The sequence below is a fragment of the Bos indicus x Bos taurus genome, chromosome 11 (assembly GCF_003369695.1).
Source record: "Bos indicus x Bos taurus breed Angus x Brahman F1 hybrid chromosome 11, Bos_hybrid_MaternalHap_v2.0, whole genome shotgun sequence".
Lineage (NCBI taxonomy): Eukaryota > Metazoa > Chordata > Mammalia > Artiodactyla > Bovidae > Bos > Bos indicus x Bos taurus.
The window spans coordinates 92974112-92995226 of record NC_040086.1 but is presented as its reverse complement, the minus strand read 5'-3'; the positions used below and the strand labels follow the sequence as shown (position 1 = coordinate 92995226).

At 41.1% G+C, this 21115-nt stretch overlaps 1 protein-coding gene and 1 pseudogene across 1 annotated transcript; both read right to left on the bottom strand.

The window, feature by feature from the left end:
• Positions 1 to 273: 273 nt before the first annotated feature.
• On the bottom strand, positions 274 to 1295 carry LOC113900796 (annotated as a pseudogene).
• Positions 1296 to 17813: 16518 nt separating this feature from the next.
• LOC113900795 (olfactory receptor 1L4) lies at positions 17814 to 18840 on the bottom strand. Its single transcript, XM_027554436.1, has one exon. It carries the CDS (start codon positions 18747 to 18749, stop codon positions 17814 to 17816), a length of 936 nt encoding a protein of 311 aa, XP_027410237.1. The 5' UTR covers positions 18750 to 18840.
• Between the last annotated feature and the right edge of the window lie 2275 nt (positions 18841 to 21115).

Below are 21115 nucleotides of genomic sequence, written 5' to 3'. Positions count from 1 at the left end.
CCAATATATGAATGGCAGGAAATGTTTTCCTGCATCTAGATTCCTAGCAGTATTTGGCCTGGGATTGAACATACATTTGTGCAAAGTGATTGATAGAGACCAAGTGATCTGGCTTCCATGTCAATGCTCTTACTGTGATTCAAGACCAGCTCTCATTACCTCTTTGAGTACCATGTGAAAAATGGTACTCATCTCTTAGTACCATCTAAGTACCTGATCATCTCTTAGGTCATCTCCCAGTTATGACATTCCCTCTTGTTATTCTTTCTATGACTAAATTCTGCTCCTTAATTTCCTCAGACCCCTCTTTATATCTTTGTTTCTTAGGCTGTAGATGAAAGGGTTCAACATGGGCGTCACTATTGTGTATATAACTGTGGCTACCCGGTCCTTCACCACTGAGTACATGGACAGTGGCCTAAAATACACATAGATGACACTCCCATAGAAGAAGACCACCACAGTGAGCTGGGAGCCACAGGTGGAGAAGGCCTTCCACTTCCCAGCTGCAGAGGGGATTTTGAGCACTGTGATGATGATTCTCAGGTAGGAGAAGAGAATGCACAGGAAAGGGGTGGCAATGACAGCCAGGCTCTCGGTCATCACCACCATCTGGTTGGTAGTTGTGTCAGAGCAGGAGAGCTTGAGCACAGGCTGCGTATCACAGAAGAAGTGCTTGATGACATGGGAGGCACAGAAAGACAGGCGGGACATAAGTAGCACATACATCATAGAGTGCAGGTGAGAGATGGTGCATGAACCCAGCAACAGGAGGAGGCAACGCCGTGGGCTCATGACCACATCATAATGGAAGGGGTTGCAGATGGCTACCAGCCTGTCTATGGCCATTGAGGCCAGCAGGTAGCTGTCAGTGTTCCCCAAGGCCATGAAGAAGTATATCTGGACCAGACAGCCCACATAGGAGATGAATTTTGTCTCTGAGAGTAAGTTCACCAGCATGTTGGGCACAATGACTGTTGTGAAGCAGATATCTGTGAAGGACAGGTTGCTGAGGAAAAAGTACATAGGGGTGTGGAGCCGGGAGTCAGAGTGGATGGCCAGGATGATGAGTCCATTCCCCACCAGGGTGACCAGGTACATAACGAGGAATACAGTAAAGAGGGGTTTCTGCATCTGGGGGTTGGAAGAGATGCCCAGGAGGATAAAGCCTGAGATGCTGCTGCTATAGTTCTTCATGTCCTTGACCTCTGGTCAGGGTTTGGAGGAGTCGTGGGAGAAGATGTGAAGGGCAATTTGACCAAGATGCCGCCTTCCTTAATCTCTAGCCTATAACAAAAAGAAGCCCATTGCCATTATTAGGATTTTAAAGAATATCTACTTCAAGAAACTACAGAGATCAGGGGATAAAATCCAAGAAGGAGAAAGGTAAACGAAGTCCAAGCCACTCCCTACAGGAGAAACTAAACTTTTCCCTTGTGTTCTTAGGAACTTATGATTTGTCTGAGCTCTTCTCAATTCTCTGTGGGAAGATATCTCTTAAGTTCTTTCTTGATCAAATTTGTTAATTCCCCTTCTGCCTGCTTTTTTTCTTATTTTGAAAGGGAAGAGGCTGTTGGGTTCCCTCATGGATCAAGATGCTTCCATACAAGGGGTTGCTATGAATGAGGTTCTCTCATCAGGATCCTCTCCTGCTCACTTGTCCAGAGGTGGTGGTGGCGGTGGTGGGACAAAAGTGAGCATTGGATTTCATCAGTGCTCCTCAGTAGCCACAAAGTTCAGTTGAGACTTCCTAAGTCTCAGAGTAGTTTGTTCTTAAAGATTTATTTAAGCAATTCCATTTGGGTCACATGTTCTAGATGCTCAGATTCTAGGTTTTTGGTTCAGGAAAGTGAAAGTGAAAGTCACTCAGTCGTGTCAGACTCTTTGAGACCCCATGGACTGTATAGTCCATGGAATTCTCCAGGCCAGAATACTGGAGTGGGTAGCCATTCCCTTCTCCAGGGGATCTTCTCAACCCAAGGATTGAACTGAGGTCTCCCGCATTGCAGGCAGATTCTTTACCAGCTGAGCCACAAGGGAAGCCCCAAAATACTGGAATGGGTAGCCCATCCCTTCTCCAGCAGATCTTCCCAACCCAGGAATTGAACCAGGGTCTCCTGCATTGCAGGCAGATTCTTTACCAACTGAGCTATGAGTGCTCCTCCAAATAGTCACATTATCAGAAATGTTACTAAGATTTATTCTCTTGATATATTGATTTTTCTGATTAAGAAACTATGAATATCTTGGGCTTCGCTGGTGGTGTAGTGGTTAAGAATCCACCTGCCGTTGCAGGACACCCAGGTTTAACCCCTGGTCTGGGAAGATCCCACCTCCCAGGGAGCAAATAAGCCCATGTGCCACAACTACTGAGCCTGTTCTTTAGAGCCTGGAAATTGCAACTGCTGAAGCCCATGCACCTTAGAGCCCATGCTCTGCAACAAGAGAAGGCACCACAATGAGAAGCCCTCACACCATAGCCCTGCTAGCCACAACTAGAGGAAAGCCCATGCAGCAACGGGACCCAGCACAGACATAAATAAATAAATAAAATGAAAAAGAAAGTAGTAAGTTTTTGTTCTAAATATTCAAATATTCAGTTCAGTTCAGTTCAGTCACTCAGTCATGTCCAACTCTTTGCGACCCTATGAATCACAGCACACCAGGTCTCCCTGTCCATCACCAACTCCTGGAGTTCACCCAGACTCATGTGCATTGAGTCAGTGATGCCATCCAGCCATCTCATCCTCTGTCGTCCCCTTCTCTTCCTGCCCCCAGTGAGTCAACTCTTCGCATGAGGTGGCCAAAGTATTGGAGTTTCAGCTTCAGCATCAGTCCTTCCAATGAACACCCAGGACTGGTCTCCTTTAGGATGGACTGGTTGGATTTCCTTGCAGTCCAAGGGACTCTGAAGAGTCTTCTCCAACACCACAGTTCAAAAGCATCATCTTTGGCACTCAGCTTTCTTCACAGTCCAATTCTCACATCCATACATGACCACTGGAAAAACCATAGCCTTGACTAGATGGACCTTTGTTGGAAAAGTAATATCTCTGCTTTTTAATATGCTATCTAGGTTGGTCATAACTTTCCTTCCAAGGAGTAAGCATCTTTTAATTTCAAATATTACAGGAAATTAAAACACTGTGTGTAAGGACTCCATCTCACCAATGGCACTGGAAAGACAAGGCAAGGATGATCTCTGTTACCACTGTTAAGCTACACTCTTCAGTTGACAGCCTTACTCAGTGAAAAAGCAAAGTGAAAGAAACAAAAAGCATAAACATTAGAAAAGTTGATACTGTCATTATTAAGTGACTTAATTGAATCCTGTGAAAATTGCAGCAAAATGGTCAAATATAAGATAAATATACAAATACCAGTCTATCCTAAAGGAAATCAGTCCTGAATTTTCATTGGATAGACTGATGCTGAAGCTGAAGCTCCAATACTTTGGGCCACCTGATGCGAAGACCTGGCTCATTGGGAAAGACCCTGATGCTGGGAAAGATTGAAAGCAGGAGGACAAGGGTTCAGTAGAGGATGAGATGGTTGGATGGCTTCACCAGTCGATAGACATGAGTTTGAGAAAGCTCCAGGAGTTAGTGATAGGGAAGCCTGGCGTGTTGCAGTCCATGAGATCACAAAGAGTCGGACACGACTGAGAGACTGGACTGGAACTGAGATACAAATATTGACATTCTTCCTATAGAAAAAATATGTTGGAGCAAAACATTACAACTGACAATGGTAAGAAAGTCTGAAACATACTTAGGATATACCTGAGGAAGGAAAAAAGAAATGGTAAAGGGCTATATGAAGAAACTATAACAGACCACAAATGAGCAATCTGAATAAATAGAGTAAATTTTAGAAATATTTCTAAAAATGGAAGAGTCAATATTTTAAAATGTCAATTCTTAGATTCCACCTATAAGTTTTATCATACAGTATTTGTATTTCTCTGTCTCTTTCATTTAGCAAAATGCCCTCAAGTTCCATTCAGGTTGTAAATGGCAGAGTTTCCTTTTTTCTAATGGTTGAATCTAAAAAGGACTAACTTATGGAAACAGAGATTTGTGGTGGCTTCCAGATGCTGGGAGGTGAGGGAAATGAGATGTTGATCAAAAGATATAAATTTCCATTATAAGATGAATAAATTCAAGGATCTAAAGTACAACTGGTGACTAATATTAACAATATAGTATTATATACTTGAAAGGTGCTGAGAGGGAATGCATTCATTTATTTCTTATTTATTTTATTGAGATATAAGTGACATGGAATTAAATAAGTTTAAGGTGTTCAGTATGTTTATTTGATGCATTTAGATATTACAATATGAGTAACAATGTATCATTAGATAACACCTAAATCACATCATACCCACTCCAGTGTTCTTGCCTGGAGAATCCCAGGGACGGGGGAGCCTGGTGGGCTGCCCTCTATGGGGTCGCACAGAGCCGGACACGACTGAAGCGACTTAGCAGCAGCAGGAGCAGCAGTAAATCACATCATATAATTATTTCTTTTTTGGTGGCAACAATTAAGATCTAGTCTAATAACATCTGTGAAGATTTATAATATATTATTGCTGTGTATAATCACTATGCTGTGTATAGATCTCCAAAATTTGCTTAACTATTGGTGGCAACTTTATACTCTTAAATATCTTCCTAATTCCTCTATCCCATAGTCCCTGGTAACAGCCATTCTACTTAAGGGAGTATATCTTAGCTATTCTGACCACAAAAAATAAAAATGCTAATTTATATGAGGTGATAGATATGTGATTATCCCTTGTGTTAGTCCTTTTGAAACATCCAAGTTTACCAAATCATCTTGTACACTTTAAACTTATGCCATGTTATATGTACATTATGTCTCAATAAAGCTGAAAAAGAGTCAAATGTTCTCAAATAGGTAGAATTAAGGGCTTCCCTGGTAGCTCAGCTGGTACAGAATCTGCTTGCAATGCAGGAGACCTTGGTTTGATTCCTGGGATAGGAAGATCCGCTGGAGAAGGGAAAGGCTACCCACTCCAGTATTCTGGCCTGGAGAATTCCATGGACTATGCAGTCCATGGGTTCACAAAGAGTCGTACAGGACTGAGCCATTTTCACTTTCACTGTTAATAACACCCCAGGGAATGTTTTTAATGGGAATTGAGAAATCCATTTTAAAATTCATCTAGAGGTAAATGGTCAAGGAAAAAGAAAAGTGGAAAAATGGAATAATGAGAGATTACTTTTCTAACCAAAAATATAGCACAGTATAATGAAAAACAATAAGGTAATGGAATACACAGAAAAACAAATCAATGGTTCACTATGAAGAATTTTGTATACCTGTATTTATACACGTATATACAGCTAGAAAATCACTGCAGATGGTGACTGCAGCCATGAAATTAAAAGACACTTACTCCTTGGAAGGAAAGTTATGACCAACCTAGATAGCATATTGAAAAGCAGAGACATTACTTTGCCAACAAAGGTCTGTCTAGTCAAGGCTACGGTTTTTCCTGTGGTCATGTATGGATGTGAGAGTTGGACTGTGAAGAAGGCTGAGCGCCAAAGAATTGATGCTTTTTAACTGTGGTGTTGGAGAAGACTCTTGAGAGTCCCTTGGACTGCAAGGACATCCAACCAGTCCATTCTGAAGGAGATCAGCCCTGGGATTTCTTTGGAGGGAATGATGCTGAAACTGAAACTCCAGTACTTTGGCCACCTCATGCGAAGAGTTGACTCATTGGAAAAGACTCTGATGCTGGAAGGGATTGGGGGCAGGAGGAGAAGGGGACGACAGAGGATGAGATGGCTTGATGGCATCACTGACTCAATGGACGTGAGTCTCAGTGAACTCCGGGAGTTGGTGATGGACAGGGAGGCCTGGCGTGCTGAGATTCATGGGGTCGTGAAGAGTTGGACAAGACTGAGTGACTGAACTGACTGAACTGAACTGATACAGCTAGATCTGAATGGAACTTAATATATGGTAAAAATTTATTTCATACCAATGGAGAAAGGATGGACTCTTTAAAAAATGATATTTATGACAACTGGCTCAATGATTTGAAAAAATAAGCCTAGATTTCTATCTAATCCATCATAGAAGTAAAGCCCGTATGAATGAGCAGCTTAAAAGTAAAGACTCTAAACAATGAAATAATTAGGAAAAAATAAAGAAGCATATTTTTATGGTCTCATAATGAAGATGCCATCACAAGGAAGAAGTAAAATATAGATGCATGAATAACAAAATACTGTACTCAGAAATGTGAACATTACTCTGAAAGAGATCATACGGAAAGCTAAAATATAAACTATTGACTCAGAGAAAATATCTGCAACACATTTACCAAAGTAAACATATGAGAAGATGTTCAACCACACTGGCAATCAGAAAGTAGAAATTAGGCTGCATTGCAATTTATACCTGTGAGATTGTGTAAAGGTTCAGAACAGGCTTCCCTAGGATGTGTCATTATGGCCTGTAGATTAGTTTGATTTCAAAGCAATTGAGACCCATCAGGCTCAACAAAAACTGCTGCTTCTCCCTTTATCCACAGAGTTGAAATGGAAAGGTAATTATTACCAGAGAGAAATTTTATCTAAGTGGCCCCATCTGTATGGCAGGACAAACATCCCACCACCCAGCATCTGCTCTTCTTATCGTTTGTGAATAAACCTTCTGTCCTCGAGAGCCTCAGGCTCTTAGCTTAACCCTTAGCTTGAGATGGCAATAGATTTCATTGGACCTTTCTGTCTTTTAACCTCCCATGTCTGTAAGGTCTCTGGCCCTGTCATGTGTGTGGAGTTCCCAAAGAAAGTGAAATTTGATTTTCTCCCATTAATTTGTCTCATGTCAATTTGATTATTAGACTATTGGAAAGAGTCTTCAAAGAGGATAGAAAATTTCCCCATTATTGTAAATATATATTTTTTAGTAATATAGAAAAGGAAGACCTATCCTTGAAAAATAGTCAAGGATATTATACAAACCTATCTATGAAAAATAGTCATCTAAGTGTAGCACAAAGATATGTACATACATTTTGATTTTAGCATTGCTTACAATACTGATTAAACTGAAAAGTTAAAGTCACTCAGTTGTGTCCGACTCTTGGCGACCCCGTGGACTATACAGTCCATGGAATTCTCCAGGCCAGAATACTGGAGTAAGTAGCCTTTCCCTTCTCCAGGGGATCTTCCCAACCCAGGGATTGAACCCAGGTCTCCTGCATTGCAGGCAGATTCTTTATCAGCTGAGCCACAAGGGAAGCCCAAGTATACTGGAGTGGGGAGCCTATCTCTTCCCCAGGGTATCATCCCCACCCAGGAGTTGAAGTGGGGTCTCCTGAATTGCAGGCGGATTCTTCACTACCTGATCTAGCAGGGAAAATTTGGTATTATAAATAACACTTTGATTTTAGTAGCTTACTATACCAAATAAAACAATAGGAATAAACAACCTACAAAGGAAACAACCTAAATATCTACACACAGTCTTTAAAGAAATTCAATGACTAATATTAGTCAACATTTATTATCACTCAATATATATATATACCACACACTGATGTAAGAAGTACTTTGCCTATTGTTAGCATTTTATTGTCTCCAAATCATAAGATATAGGCCTTATTAGTTTTCATTCCAATCCCAAAGAATGGCAGTTCCAAAGAATGCTCAAACTACTGCACAGTTGCACTCATCTCACACGCTAGTAAAGTAAAGCTCAAAATTCTCCAAGCCAGGCTTCAGCAATAGGTGAACCGTGAACTTCCAGATGTTCAAGCTGGTTTTAGAAAAGGCAGAGGAACCAGAGATCAAATTGGCAACATCTGCTGGATCATCGAAAAAGCAAGAGTTCCAGAAAAACATCTATTTCTGCTTTATTGACTATGCCAAAACCTTTGACTGTGTGGATCACAATAAACTGTGGACAATTCTGAAAGAGCTGGGAATACCAGATCACCTGACCTGCCTCTTGAGATACCTATATGCAGGTCAGGAAGCAACAGTTAGAACTGGACATGGAACAACAGATTTGTTCCAAATAGGAAAAGGAGTACGTCAAGGGTGTATATTGTCACCCTGCTTACTTAACTTCTATGCAGAGTACATCATGAGAAACGCTGGACTGGAAGAAGCACAAGCTGGAATCAAGATTGCCGGGAGAAATATCAATAACCTCAGATATGCAGATAATACCACCCTTATGGAAGAAAGTGAAGAGGAACTAAAAAGCCTCTTGATGAAAGTGAAAGTGGAGAGTGAAAAAGTTGGCTTAAAGCTCAACATTCAGAAAACTAAGATCATGGCATCTGGTCCCATCACTTCATGGGCAATAGATGGGAAAACAGTGGGAACAGTGTCAGACTATTTTTTGGGGCTCCAAAATCAGTGCAGATGGTGATTGCAGCCATGAAATTAAAAGACGCTTACTCCTTGGAAGGAAAGTTATGACCAACCTAGATAGCATATTGAAAAGCAGAGATATTACATTGCCAACAAAACTCTGTCTAGTCAAGGCTATGGTTTTTCCAGTGGTCATGTATGGATGTGAGAGTTGGACTGTGAAGAAAGCTGAGGGCCGAAGAATTGATGCTTTTAAACTGTGGTGTTGGAGAAGACTCTTGAGAGTCCCTTGGACTGCAAAGAGATCCAGCCAGTCCATCCTAAAAAGGAGATCAGTCCTAGGTGTTCATTGGAAGGACTGATGCTGAAGCTGAAACTCCAATACTTTGGCCCCCTCATGCACAGAGTCGACTCATTGGAAAAGACCCTGATGCTGGGATGGATTGGGGGCAGGAGGAGAAGGGGACGACAGAGGATGAGATGGCTGGATGGCATCACCGACTCGATGGACATGAGTTTGAGTGAACTCTGGGAGTTGGTGATGGACAGGGAGGCCTGGCATGCTGTGACTCATGGGGTCGCAAAGAGTCGGACACGACTGAGTGACTGAACTGAACTGAACTGATATACATATTTTACAGGATAAAAAATTACAGTTTAGCAAAGTTTACCAACTTACCAGATCCCATAGTTAGTAAGTGGTTGAGCTGAGATTTGAATTCAGGCAGTTTGATCACAAAGCGGAAGGTATTTATTCATCGCTAAACTGTGTTGTCACTGTTACACTACTGCCTATGATATTTTAAGTGATAAAAGCAATTTGCAGAATAGCGGATACAGAGTAATCCTGTTTTTGTAGAGATATACTTCCTTTATATGTTTTCTTTGTTGTGGCGTCTGTGTTTACCTAGTGTAGTTGCCTCCAGGAGTGAGAATGATGGTATGGAGTGTGGAGTTCCTTCCATATTTCACTTTATGTGTTTGCATTTAAATGTAAGGGACACATGTCTCTTTAATTAATTTTATAATTAAAAAGTGGAAGTTCCCTAAAATTCGACTTCCCAGAGAACTAGTGATGTGTGCATATATTTAAGTTGCTTTCTCTGCATGGATCCACACACACATATTATATCCAGAAATGGGGTCATATTATTCAGAATACTTTTCCTCCTCCATAGACAGTGTTGCAGTAGATATTTTTGTATATAAATATTTTGCTCTCATGAGAGAGGTTGTATGGTACAGAATATATTCTAAGAGATGGAAAGCTGAGTTGGAGCTTGTGAACACAGAAAGTTTTAGTAGGTACTCCCAATCTGAGACAATTAGTCTTCAACCTACTCCTGGGCAAAGTATTCATTTGACTTTGGACTCTTTTCTGCTTTCCTTCACTGTGTCTCTCTCTTTTTTTTAGCCTCAGTTTTCCTTGGTGGTGAAGGACCATCTGGCTTGCCTTGGTCCTGAACCCAGATTCCTCAGATCTACGTGACATTTCTCAGTAGTGCGTCCCCTTCCCATTTAGCTGAAACTGGTAAGACTGTCTGTTTCCTCATGCCTTGGGCAGGTCCTTTCACTTCAGTGTACCCAATCAAAAAGATGGGGGTGGGGCGTGGTTAAACTTTCTGCCTGCCTGCTCTTGTCATGTGGAGACTCAAGTGACATTTGACATTTGTATATTACTGTGTGCCATCATCACATCAAATTGTTTCATTAAATACGTCAGATTTGTATATCAATTAGACTTCATTAAAGCTAAAAAAAAAAAAAAAAAAAAAAAGAGGCAAGCAGCATTGCAGAGCCTTGAAGATTTGCAGACTCAATCTACACTCTTAAGAGAATCCTGCCTATTTGTCCTTGAAAACTTTTCAGAGTTAGCCTTAAAATGAATTCAGTGATTTTGACTGCAGTTGGGTGAGCAGTCTCATGGGTAAAAGTCAATTCCACATACATGCAATACCTGTGTGTTGCCCCCAGAGCACACTTAGAGGAGAGAAGCTTGTGTTATCTGATGCCAGATCATTACATGTGTTACCTATCCTGAGACTCTTGATGGGAAAATGCAGTATCAATGAATGAGATGTTAGAGATCAGACGTGGACTGCCTGTGCCCACTTCCAGATATTTAGCCTCTCTTTCTCATGCTGTTGGTTTAACATGACCCACAGAAGGTGGAGCTGGGATGCTGCCTTACAAGTCTTTGTGATAATTAAGAAGTGTGGGTTTTTGATTCACAGCCAATTTAAGAGTGAAAATTGAAGCACTTTTCATTTTTTTTCAAAAGCAACATTATAGCAATTTGATTAGATTATCTTCACTTTTAAGTTTATGATTAATTACACAAATTATTTGACTACCTTCCAATTACTTAAATAATATATGCTAAGACATTTTTTATGTGGTATAGGACTTTGTAAATGAAAGTGATTTTGATTAGCAATAAAACGTTTTGTGTTACTTGCAAAATTAAAGATATATTTTGGTAAAAGTTTGGTAATTCTTTCTATAGGTGTTTAATTTTACAGTTCCTACAATAACCTACAAAAATGAAATTTTTAATGATGGGGCTTTCATCCGGTAGTAACTGGGAAGGACCAGGAAGCCCTGGGAACGTTTCCAAGCCTTTTAAATCACACTATCTCTCCTGATCCCCTTGTGCTTCCCTGGTGGCTCAGACGGTAAAGCGTCTGCCCGCAATGTGGGAGACCCCGGTTCGATTCCTGGGTCGGGAAGATCCCCTGGAGAAGGAAATGGCAAGCCACTCCAGCACTCTTGCCTGGAAAAATCCCATGGACGGAGGAGCTTGATAGACTACAATCCATGTGGTCACAAAGAGTCAGACTCGACTGAGTGACTTCACTTTCACTTTCTATCCCTCCTTAAAAGGTGTTTACTCCCCTTCTTTCTGCCTAGTTTTCACTCCCATAGAAGATTAAAACTTTACCTAGTCCTTCCCAGCTGTTCAATTCTAGATGCCAAGGCAAGTGAACTTTTCAAATATTCCCGCTGGAATCCTTTTTGTGTACAATTGTCTTCCCTCTCACTCAACATACTGATCCATCAAAGGTGCTTCAAGTGGGACTTCTGAAAACAGATCTCTGGTGTTCCTCCAGTGAGCTGGCCATGCCTCACCGGGATGTCTCCACTTTAATACCGCCATTGCAGCCCTTCTCATGTACATTCTCTGTGAGGGTCATAAAATAGCTAACAATTCCATCGTGTTTAAAAAATATGCCAGACACTGCCCTAAGAACTTCACATATATTAAGAAATTTAGTCTTTATAGCACCTCATTTTACAGATAATGAAAGTGAGGCAGAGGGACCTGTTGGAGGCCACATAGCTAGGTGATAGTCGAAGCCAAATTCAGAGTGTGTGCTCCTAAACTCTGCATTATCCTACGATTTTTGTTCACTTGTTCCCCCCTGACATCATTTTGAGCCCTTTAAGGCAGAGGCCAGTGCTTCACACAGAGTAGATTCTTCACCAATGTGTAATACATGATGAAAAGTGGAGAGATGAAAAAGTAGAGCAGAGGCCTTGGTTCCTGGCTTTTGAAATGAAGGAGAGAAGAGAGAATTAGGAAAAGGTCACATGAAGGTGTTAAACCTCAGGCTCTGTTCCCAGAGACCCCTCAGCTTGCCTACCTGTGGACTCGACAGAGGAGCTTTAGGGTCCTAATCAGGCCTGGGGTCCTGCCAGGGGCTTATGATCGGGCTCTGAATCTCTGAGGAGGGAGGCAGGTTGCAACGAGATCTAACTTCAGAAGTGTGCTGATTCTTCTCTATCTGCAATGAGAACTGTTGATAGAAAGGAACCCAGGGGTGTTCCCCCCGACCTACCTCTGCAAGCCAGAGCCCTGGGAATCATTTCTGCAACCTTCCCAGGAGAGAACAGTCCTGATGCCCTCACTGAGCTCTGTGCCCAGGAGACTGGGGAATCTGGGCTCCAGAGGTGTAGCCTCTACACCTGGGAAGGGAAGTAGGGCCATGGAGCCGTAGGGGTGGAGGTGTGTTCATGTATGTGTGCTGTGTTTACAGGTGTGTGCTGGTACACTCTATGTGCTTTCTGTACACACCTGTGCTCTTGTGCATGTCAGCATGTTGGGTGGAAGGAGAAGTGATGGTCTCTGACATCTCTGAACTTCTATGACTGCAGGGATGACTGTATCTAGGTGTAGGTTAGTGTTACAGGAAAAAGATTAAGGTACACGCTCTGGAGTCAGACTGAATGGATTTGAATACTGGCTCTGTCTCTTACAAGGTGTGGGAACTTTTGTAGGAGTTAATCTTTTTTTTTTTTTCTGACTGTGCTCTGTGGCATGAGGGGTCTTAGTTTACCTGACCAGGTATTGAACTCACGCCCCCTGAGTGGAAGTGCAGAGTCTTAACCACTGGACCACCAGAGTTTACCTTTTTGAGACTCATTTTTGATTGATTTTTGTTTGTCTTTCTTAAACACTTTATTACTTCAAGATCTTAAGCCAGACTACTTATTTTTGAATTTCACTTCCAGCAATCACTACATGAGTGAACTGGGGAAAGTTATTTAACTTCTTTAATCCACACTCTTCTCAAGTATAAGTGATATAGCAATCACAACTTTTAGATATGCATTTTGTTTTCTCTTCTTTCAATTTTTTTCCTTTAAATATATTTTATCCTTCAGAGCATTTATAGAATCATGGAAAAGTTGATCAGAAAGTATAGAGAAGTCCCCGTCATACCTGTCCTTATGTATATTTGTTGTTGTCTAGTCACTCTGTCATGACCGACTCTTTTTGACCTCATGGACTGTAGCCTTCCAGGCTCCTCTATCCGTTGGATTTCCCAGGCAAGAATACTGGAGTAGGTTGCCATTTCCTTCTCCTTATATAGACAAAGCTTCTGCCACAATTACCCTTCCCCACCAGAGTACATTTGGTATAACTGATTAACCTACATAGACACATCATCACCCAAAGTCCATAGTTTACATTAGGCTTCTTTCTTGATGTTGTACCTTCGATGAGTGTTAAAAATATAATGACATGTATCCATCATCATAGTATCATCCAGAGTAGTTTTATTGCCTTAAAATTCCTGTGTTCCATTTAATCCTTTCTTTCCCTCAGCTCTTGGCAACTACTGATCTTTTTACTGTCTCTGTAGATTTGATTTTTCTGGAATACAGTGTTGGAATCATATAGAATGTAGCCTTTTCAGATTGGCTTCTTTCAGTTAGTACATACTTGCAAGCTCCCCCATATGTGTTTCATGGCTTAGCAGCTCATTTCTTTCTAATGCTGAATAATATTCCATTGCCTGGATGTTTATTTCACCTATCTAAATATATCTTTTTATGGGCAGCTAGACATGACTGAACTGAACAGAGATGTGACTTACTGTACACAGGAAATGCCAAAAATTAATTTTGCTACCTGATGTTGACAGAAAAAAAAAAAGCACAACCTAAAAGTTGAGAATTATATTTTATTTGGCAGACCAAAATGAGGACTTCAGCCTGGAACACAGCCTCTCAGACTCTCACTTTTCTGTGTATCAGTTCAGTTCAGTAGCTTAGTCTCATCCAACTCTTTGCGACCCCATGGACTGTAGCACACCAGGCTTCCCTGTCCATCACCAACCCCCGGAGCGTACTCAAACTCATGTCCTTTGACTCGGTGGTACCATCCAACCATCTCATCCTCTGTTGTCCCTTTCTCCTCCTATCTTAATCTTTCCCAGCATCGGGGTCTTTTCCAATGAGTCAGTTCTTCCCATCAGGTGGCCAAAGTACTGGAGTTTCAGCTTCAGCATCAGTCCTTCCAATGAATATTCAGGACTGATTTCCTTTAGGATGGACTGGTTGGATCTCCTTGTAGTCCAAGGGACTCTCAAGAGTCTTCTTCAACACCACAGTTCAAAAACATCAATTCTTTGGCGCTCAGCTTTCTTTATAGTCCAACTCTCACATCCACACATGACTACTGGAAAAATGATAGCTTTGACTAGATGGACCTTTATCAGCAAAGTAATGTCTCTGATTTTTAATATGCTGTCTAGTTGGTTATAGCTTTTCTTCCAAGGAGTGAGCATCTTTTAATTTCATGGCTGCAGTCACCATCTGCAGTGATTTCGGAGCCCAAGAAAATAGTCTGTCATGGTTTCCATTGTTTCCCCATCTATTTGCCATGAAGTGGGACCAGATTGGAAGATGCAAAGTCTGGACTCTAGGAAGTCATTCCTTTGCTGTGCACTCAGCTATCTGGGGCCAGTATCCTGTATTTTTTCATCCTGAGTCTCCTCGGGGTGCATGGCTGGGGGCAGCTGGAGTGACTGACTGCTTAGTGGCAACCTCTGTGTTCTCATCCTAGTCTCCCTGTTCTCAAATTGAACAAGCTCTACAGTGCTTTTCTCGGCCTCTCAAGTACATCCCAGGGTTTATTGCTTTTACCTGCTTGGCTAGTTTCCACTATTTTTTTTTAATTAAAGTATAGTTGATTTATTCTATTATTTTAGTCTCAGGTGTTCAACAGAGTGATTCATAATTTGCAATATTTTTGCAAATTATACTCAGTTTACTGTATAAAAATAATGGCTATAGTTCCCTGTGATGTACAATATATTCTTTTTTTTTTTTTGGTACATTGTAGTTTATATCTCTTGAGTCTCTTCTGCTATATTGCCCCTCCCCACTTGGCTTAGTTCACTGGTAACCACTAGTTTGTTTTCTATATCTTTGAGTCTGTTTCTGTTCTTATTAAAATATTCATTCATTTTATGTTTAGATTCCACACAGAAGTGATAACAGAATATTTGTTTCTTTGCTCGGCTTATTTAAGGTCCATCGTATAGGTCCATCCACAGTGTTGCAAATGGCAGTGTTTTTATTCTTTTGTATGGCTGAGTAGTATTCCATTGTGTATGCAGGTATGTTTGTGTGTGTGTTCAGTCACTCAGTCATGTTGAACTCTTGAGTCCCCATGGACTGTAGACCACCAGGCTCCTCTGTCCATGGAATTTTTCAGGCAAGAATATTGGAGTGGGTTTCCATTTCCTATTCCAGGGAACCCCAGGGAATCTTCCTGACCCAGGAATTGAACCTGTATTTCTTACATCTCCTGCATGGGAAGGCAGATTCTTTACCATCGAGCCACCTGGGAAGTGTGTGTGTGTGTGTGTGTGTGTGTGTATCACATCTTCTTTATCCATTCATCTTTTTAGGAATGCTTAGCTTTTTCTTCTATCATGGCTATTATGAATAGTGTGCTGTGAACATTGGGGGTGCATGCATCTTTTCAAATTAGTGTTCTTACTTTTTTGATCTATTCCTAAGAGTAGAATTACTGCATTATATGTTATTTCTGGGCTTTCCCGGTGGCTCAGTGGTAAAGAATCTGCCTGCAGTGCAGGAGACGCAGGAGACATGGGTCTGATCCCTGGGTCTGGAAGATCCCCTGGAGGAGGGCATGGCAACCCACTCCAGTATTCTTGTCTGGAGAATCCCATGGACAGAGCATCCTGGCAGGCTACAGTTCATAGGGTCACACAGAGTCTGAAACAACTGAAGTGACTTAGTACATATGCATGGTATTTCTATTTTTATTTTTTTGAGGAAATTCCATGCTGTTTTCCACAGTGGCTGCACAAATTTACATTCCCACCAAGAGTGTACTTGGGATCCCTTTTCTCTACAGCCTTGATAACATTCCTTAGTTGTAGACTTTGACGATCACCCTGTTGACAGGTATGAGGGGATATCTCATTGTGGTTTTGATTTGTAATCTCTGATGATTAGAGATGTTGAGTATCTTTTCAAATTCCTGTTGGCCATCTGTATATCTTTGGAAAAATGTCAGTTCAGGTTTTATGCCCATTTTTTAATTGTACTGTTGTTTTTTGATGTTGAGTTGTATGAGATGTTTATATATTTTGGATAACAACTAAGCATTTCCTCCTATTTAGTAGGTTATCTTTTCATTTTGTCAATGGTTTCTTTTGCTGTGCAAAAGTTTTTAAGTTTACTTCAGTTCAGTTCAGTCGCTCAGTCATGTCCAACTCTTTGCAACCCCATGAATCGCAGCACACCAGGCCTCCCTGTCCATCACCAACTCCCGGAGTTCACTCAAACTCCTGTCCATCAAGTCGGTGATGCCATCCAGCCAGCTCATCCTCTGTCATCCCCTTCTCCTCCTGCCCCCAATCCCTCCCAGCATCAGAGTCTTTTCCAATGAGTCAACTCTTCGCATGAGTTGGCCAAAGTACTGGAGTTTCAGCTTTAGCATCAGTCCTTCCAAAGAATATCCAGGACTGATCTCCTTTAGAATGGACTGGTTGGATATCCTTGCAGTCCAAAGGACTATCAAGAGTCTTCTCCAACACTACAGTTCAAAAGCATCAGTTCTTTGGTGCTCAGCTTTCTTCACAGTCCAACTCTCACATCCATACATAACCACTGGAAAAACCATAGCCTTGACTAGACGGACCTTTGTTGACAAAGTAATGTCTGTGCTTTTCAATATGCTATCTAGGTTGGTCATAACTTTTCCATTAAAACATTTTTGCCTTTATTTATTTTGTCTTAGGAGAAAGATCTGAAAAAATATATCACTACAATTTATGTCAAAGGCTGTTCTATGTTTTGCTTTAGAAGTTTTATGGATCAGGTCTTACATTTAGATCTTTAATCTTTAGGGTCTATTTTTATATACTGAGAAAAATTGTTCCCATTCTTTGAAATACTCTGCTCATCTCCTTGTCTATTGAATCTTCTTTTCAAAATTCAAATTATCTTTAAGGACAATCTTAGGTCATTATTCCAAGAAATCTTTCCCTATTTTCTATCAAACCCATGTTATTTCATATTTTTAAAATAACAGGACTTCATGATTTCTTGAGCACTGGAGAAGGCAATGGCAACCCACTCCAGTACTCTTGTTTGGAAAATCCCATGGACAGAGGAGCCTGGTAGGCTGCAGTCCATGAGGTCACTAAGAGTCAGACATGACTGAGAGACTTCACTTTCACTTTTCACTTTCATGCATTGGAAAAGGAAATGGAAACCCACTCCCATACTCTTGCCTGGGGAATCCCAGGGACTGGGGAGCCTGGTGGGCTGCCGTCTATGGGGTTGCACAGAGCCGGACACGACTGAAGCGACTTAGCAGCAGCAGCAGCAGCCAGTGTGAAGCACATGAAAGAGTTCTTTTGGGGTAGTTTTATTATTCCACCATATGGGTGGCAGAAACTGTTTTCCTAAATCTGGATTTCTTGCAATACTTGGTCAGGGATTGAACGTATACTTGTTCAAGGTCATTGATAGAGGCTGAATGATCTGACTTTCAGATCAGTGATCTTACTGTGATTCAACAGCACCTCTTTGGGTACCATGTGAAAAATGGATACACAGGAAGGATAACCTGATCATTTCTTAGGTCATCTCCCAAAGATGACAATCACTCTTGATGTTTTTCTATGAGTGAATTCTGTCTCTTAATTTCCTCAGACCCCTCTTCATATCTTTGTTCCTCAGGCTGTAGATGAAAGGGTTCAACATGGGTGTCACTATTGTGTACATAACTGTGGCTACCCGGTCCTTCACCACTGAGTACATAGACAGTGGCCTAAAATACACATAGATGACACTCCCATAGAAGAAGACCACCACAGTGAGGTGGGAGCCACAGGTGGAGAAGGCCTTCCACTTCCCAGAAGCAGAGGGGATTTTGAGCACCGTGATGATGATTCTCAGGTAGGAGAAGAGAATGCACAGGAAAGGGGTGGCGATGACAGCCAGGGTCTCGGTCATCACCACAATCTGGCTGGATGAAGTATCAGAGCAGGAGAGCTTGAGCACAGGCTGGGTATCACAAAAGAAGTGCTTGATGACATGGGAGGCACAGAAAGACAGGCGGGACATGAGTAGCACACGCAGCATGGAGTGCAGGTGAGAGATGGTGCATGAACCCAGCAACAGGAGGAGGCAACGCCGTGGGCTCATGACCACATCATAATGGAAGGGGTTGCAGATGGCTACCAGCCGGTCAATGGCCATCGAGGCCAGCAGGTAGCTGTCAGTATTTGCAAAAGCCATGAAGAAGTACATCTGGACCAGGCACCCCACATAGGAGATAGACTTTGTCTCTGAGAGTAAGTTCACCAGCATTTTGGGGACAATGACTGTTGTGAAGCAGATATCCATGAAGGACAGGTTGCTGAGGAAAAAGTACATAGGGGTGTGGAGCCGGGAGTCAGAGTGGATGGCCAGGATGATGAGTCCATTCCCCACCAGGGTGACCAGGTACAGGACGAAGAAGACAGCAAAGAGGGGTTTCTGCATCCGGGGGTTGGAAGAGATGCCCAGGAGGATAAAGTCCTCAGTGCTGCTGCTGTCGTTCTTCAGCTCCATGTCCTTGACCCCTGGTCAGAGTTTGAAGGTGGTGTGGGAGAGATGCGAAGGGCAATCTGAGGATGGCTTCTTTCCTAATCTCCAGCCTATTGAAAAAAAAATAAAAGAAGTCTACCACATTTTGTTAGATTATTTTCTTCAAGAAACTATGGAAACAAGGAGTTATAACTCAATGTGGGGGAAGTTAAATAATTTTAAGCTGCTTCATAAATGAGAACTAAAAATTTCCCATGTGTTTCTAGGGAGTTCGATATAGCCTAACCTGTCTGAGTTCTCAGTTCCCTTTTTAAAGATTCTTCCTAGGTTCTTTCCTGACCAACTCCCTAATGCCCCTCCCTTTCTTCTTGTAAAATAGGGGAAGAAACTGCTGGGTCCTAATCTGAATCAGGATGCTTTCATACAAGAGGCTCCCATCCTGGATGTCCTCTCGTTCAGATCCTTTCCTACTCATATATGCAGAGGTGGGGGTGGTGGTAGTGGGGGTAGGACAGAAGTGTGAATCAGATTTAATCAGTGCTCCCCATTTTCCACAGAGCTCAGTTGAGAATGTTGTGTCCTCAGAGAAAAGCCTGCTTAATATCTATTTAAGCACTTCTGTTTGGTTACAATGATCTGGACACTTAAAATCTAAGTTTTTCTTTCAGATGTGTTAGTTACTCAGTCGTGTTCGACTGTTTGAGACCCCATGGACTGTAGCCCACCAGGATCCTCTGTCCATGGAATTCTCCAGGCAAGTATACTGGAGTGGGTTGCCATTTCCTCCTCTGGGAGATCTTCTCAATCCAGGGATCGAACCTGGGTCTCCTGCACTAAGGGTCAGGGATGCCATTCAAAATAGGAGTATAGTTGACCACTGAACAACATGGGCTTGAATTGTGCAGATCCACTTATACGTAGATTTTTCAATAAATATGTAGTACAGTACCACATGGTCTATTGGTTGGTTGAATCCTTGAAAGTAGAACCCATGGATATGGGATGCTGTGTAGTTATATGTGCATTTTTGACTGCAGGAAGGGTCAATGTCCTTTATTTTTGTATTATTCAAGAGTCAACTGTTCTACCCCAGGATTAGCCTATGTCACTGAGTTTATTCCTTTAAATAAATATTTGTTTCCAATTGAAAATTTTGAAGTTCTCATACTAAACATTCAATTACTGCAGGAATATAAAACTTTGAATATGAATCCCATCCCCACCAATATCATGGAAGAGAAGGCACAGATGGCCTCTGGCTAATACTATTCAGCTACATTGCTCAAACTGAGATAAAATTGACATATAACATGTAAATTAAGGTGTACAATTTGTTGATTTGATACATTTTTTTCAGATTATAATCTAGCTCCTTTAATCTTTTTTTAAAAATTGTTTACCAGCATATCATTAGCTAACACCTCTATCACCACACACAATTATCATTTCTTTTTGTGTGGTGGATATAATTAAGATCTAGTCTCTTAGCTACTTTTGAGGTACATGCATAGCTTAGTATTGTTGTCTGTAATTGTTAGGCTGTGTATTGGATCTCCTGCACTTATTGTTCTAGCAATGATTGCAAATTTTGTACTCTTTAACAACATTTTCCCCATTCTTCCAACTCCCATCCCTGGTGACCATTATTCTTCTTAAGAGAGTAGATCTTAGATCTTCCCACCACACACACATACAAAAAGGTAATTGTGTGAGTTGATCAAGGTGTTAATTAACCCCAGTGTGGCAATCATTTTGCCCTATATCAGTGTATTAAACATCACATTGTACACCTTAAATTTATGCAATATTACATGCTAATTATATCTCAATAAATCTGAAAAAATTTCAAATTAATGATTCAATGCACCTATAACAACACCCCAAGAGGATTTATATTTTTTATCTTTTAAAATTAATTTTTATTGGAGTATAGTTGCTGTACAATGTTGTGTTAACTTCTGCTGTACAGCAAAGTGAATCAGCTGTCTATATACATTTATTTCCTTTTTTTTGGATTTCCTTCCCATTTAGGTCACCATAAGCATTGAGTAGACTTCCCTGTGCTATCCAGTATGCTCTCATTAGTTACCTATTTTATACACAGTATCAATAGTGTATATATACCAATCCCAATATGAAAGGGAGTTTTTCATGGAATTGAGAAGGTCATTCTAAAAGTCATCTAGATGTGTAAATGGCTAAGAAAAGATGAGATGATTTTGAAAATATTAGGATAATGACAGTGAATTTTCTTACCTGAAAATCAAAGGACATAGAAATGAAAAACAAAAAGGTAATGGTATATATAGCGGTAAAAAGTCAATGGACCAATAAAGAAGTTCGTATGCCTGTATTTATACATATACATAGATCTAGATCTATATGGAACT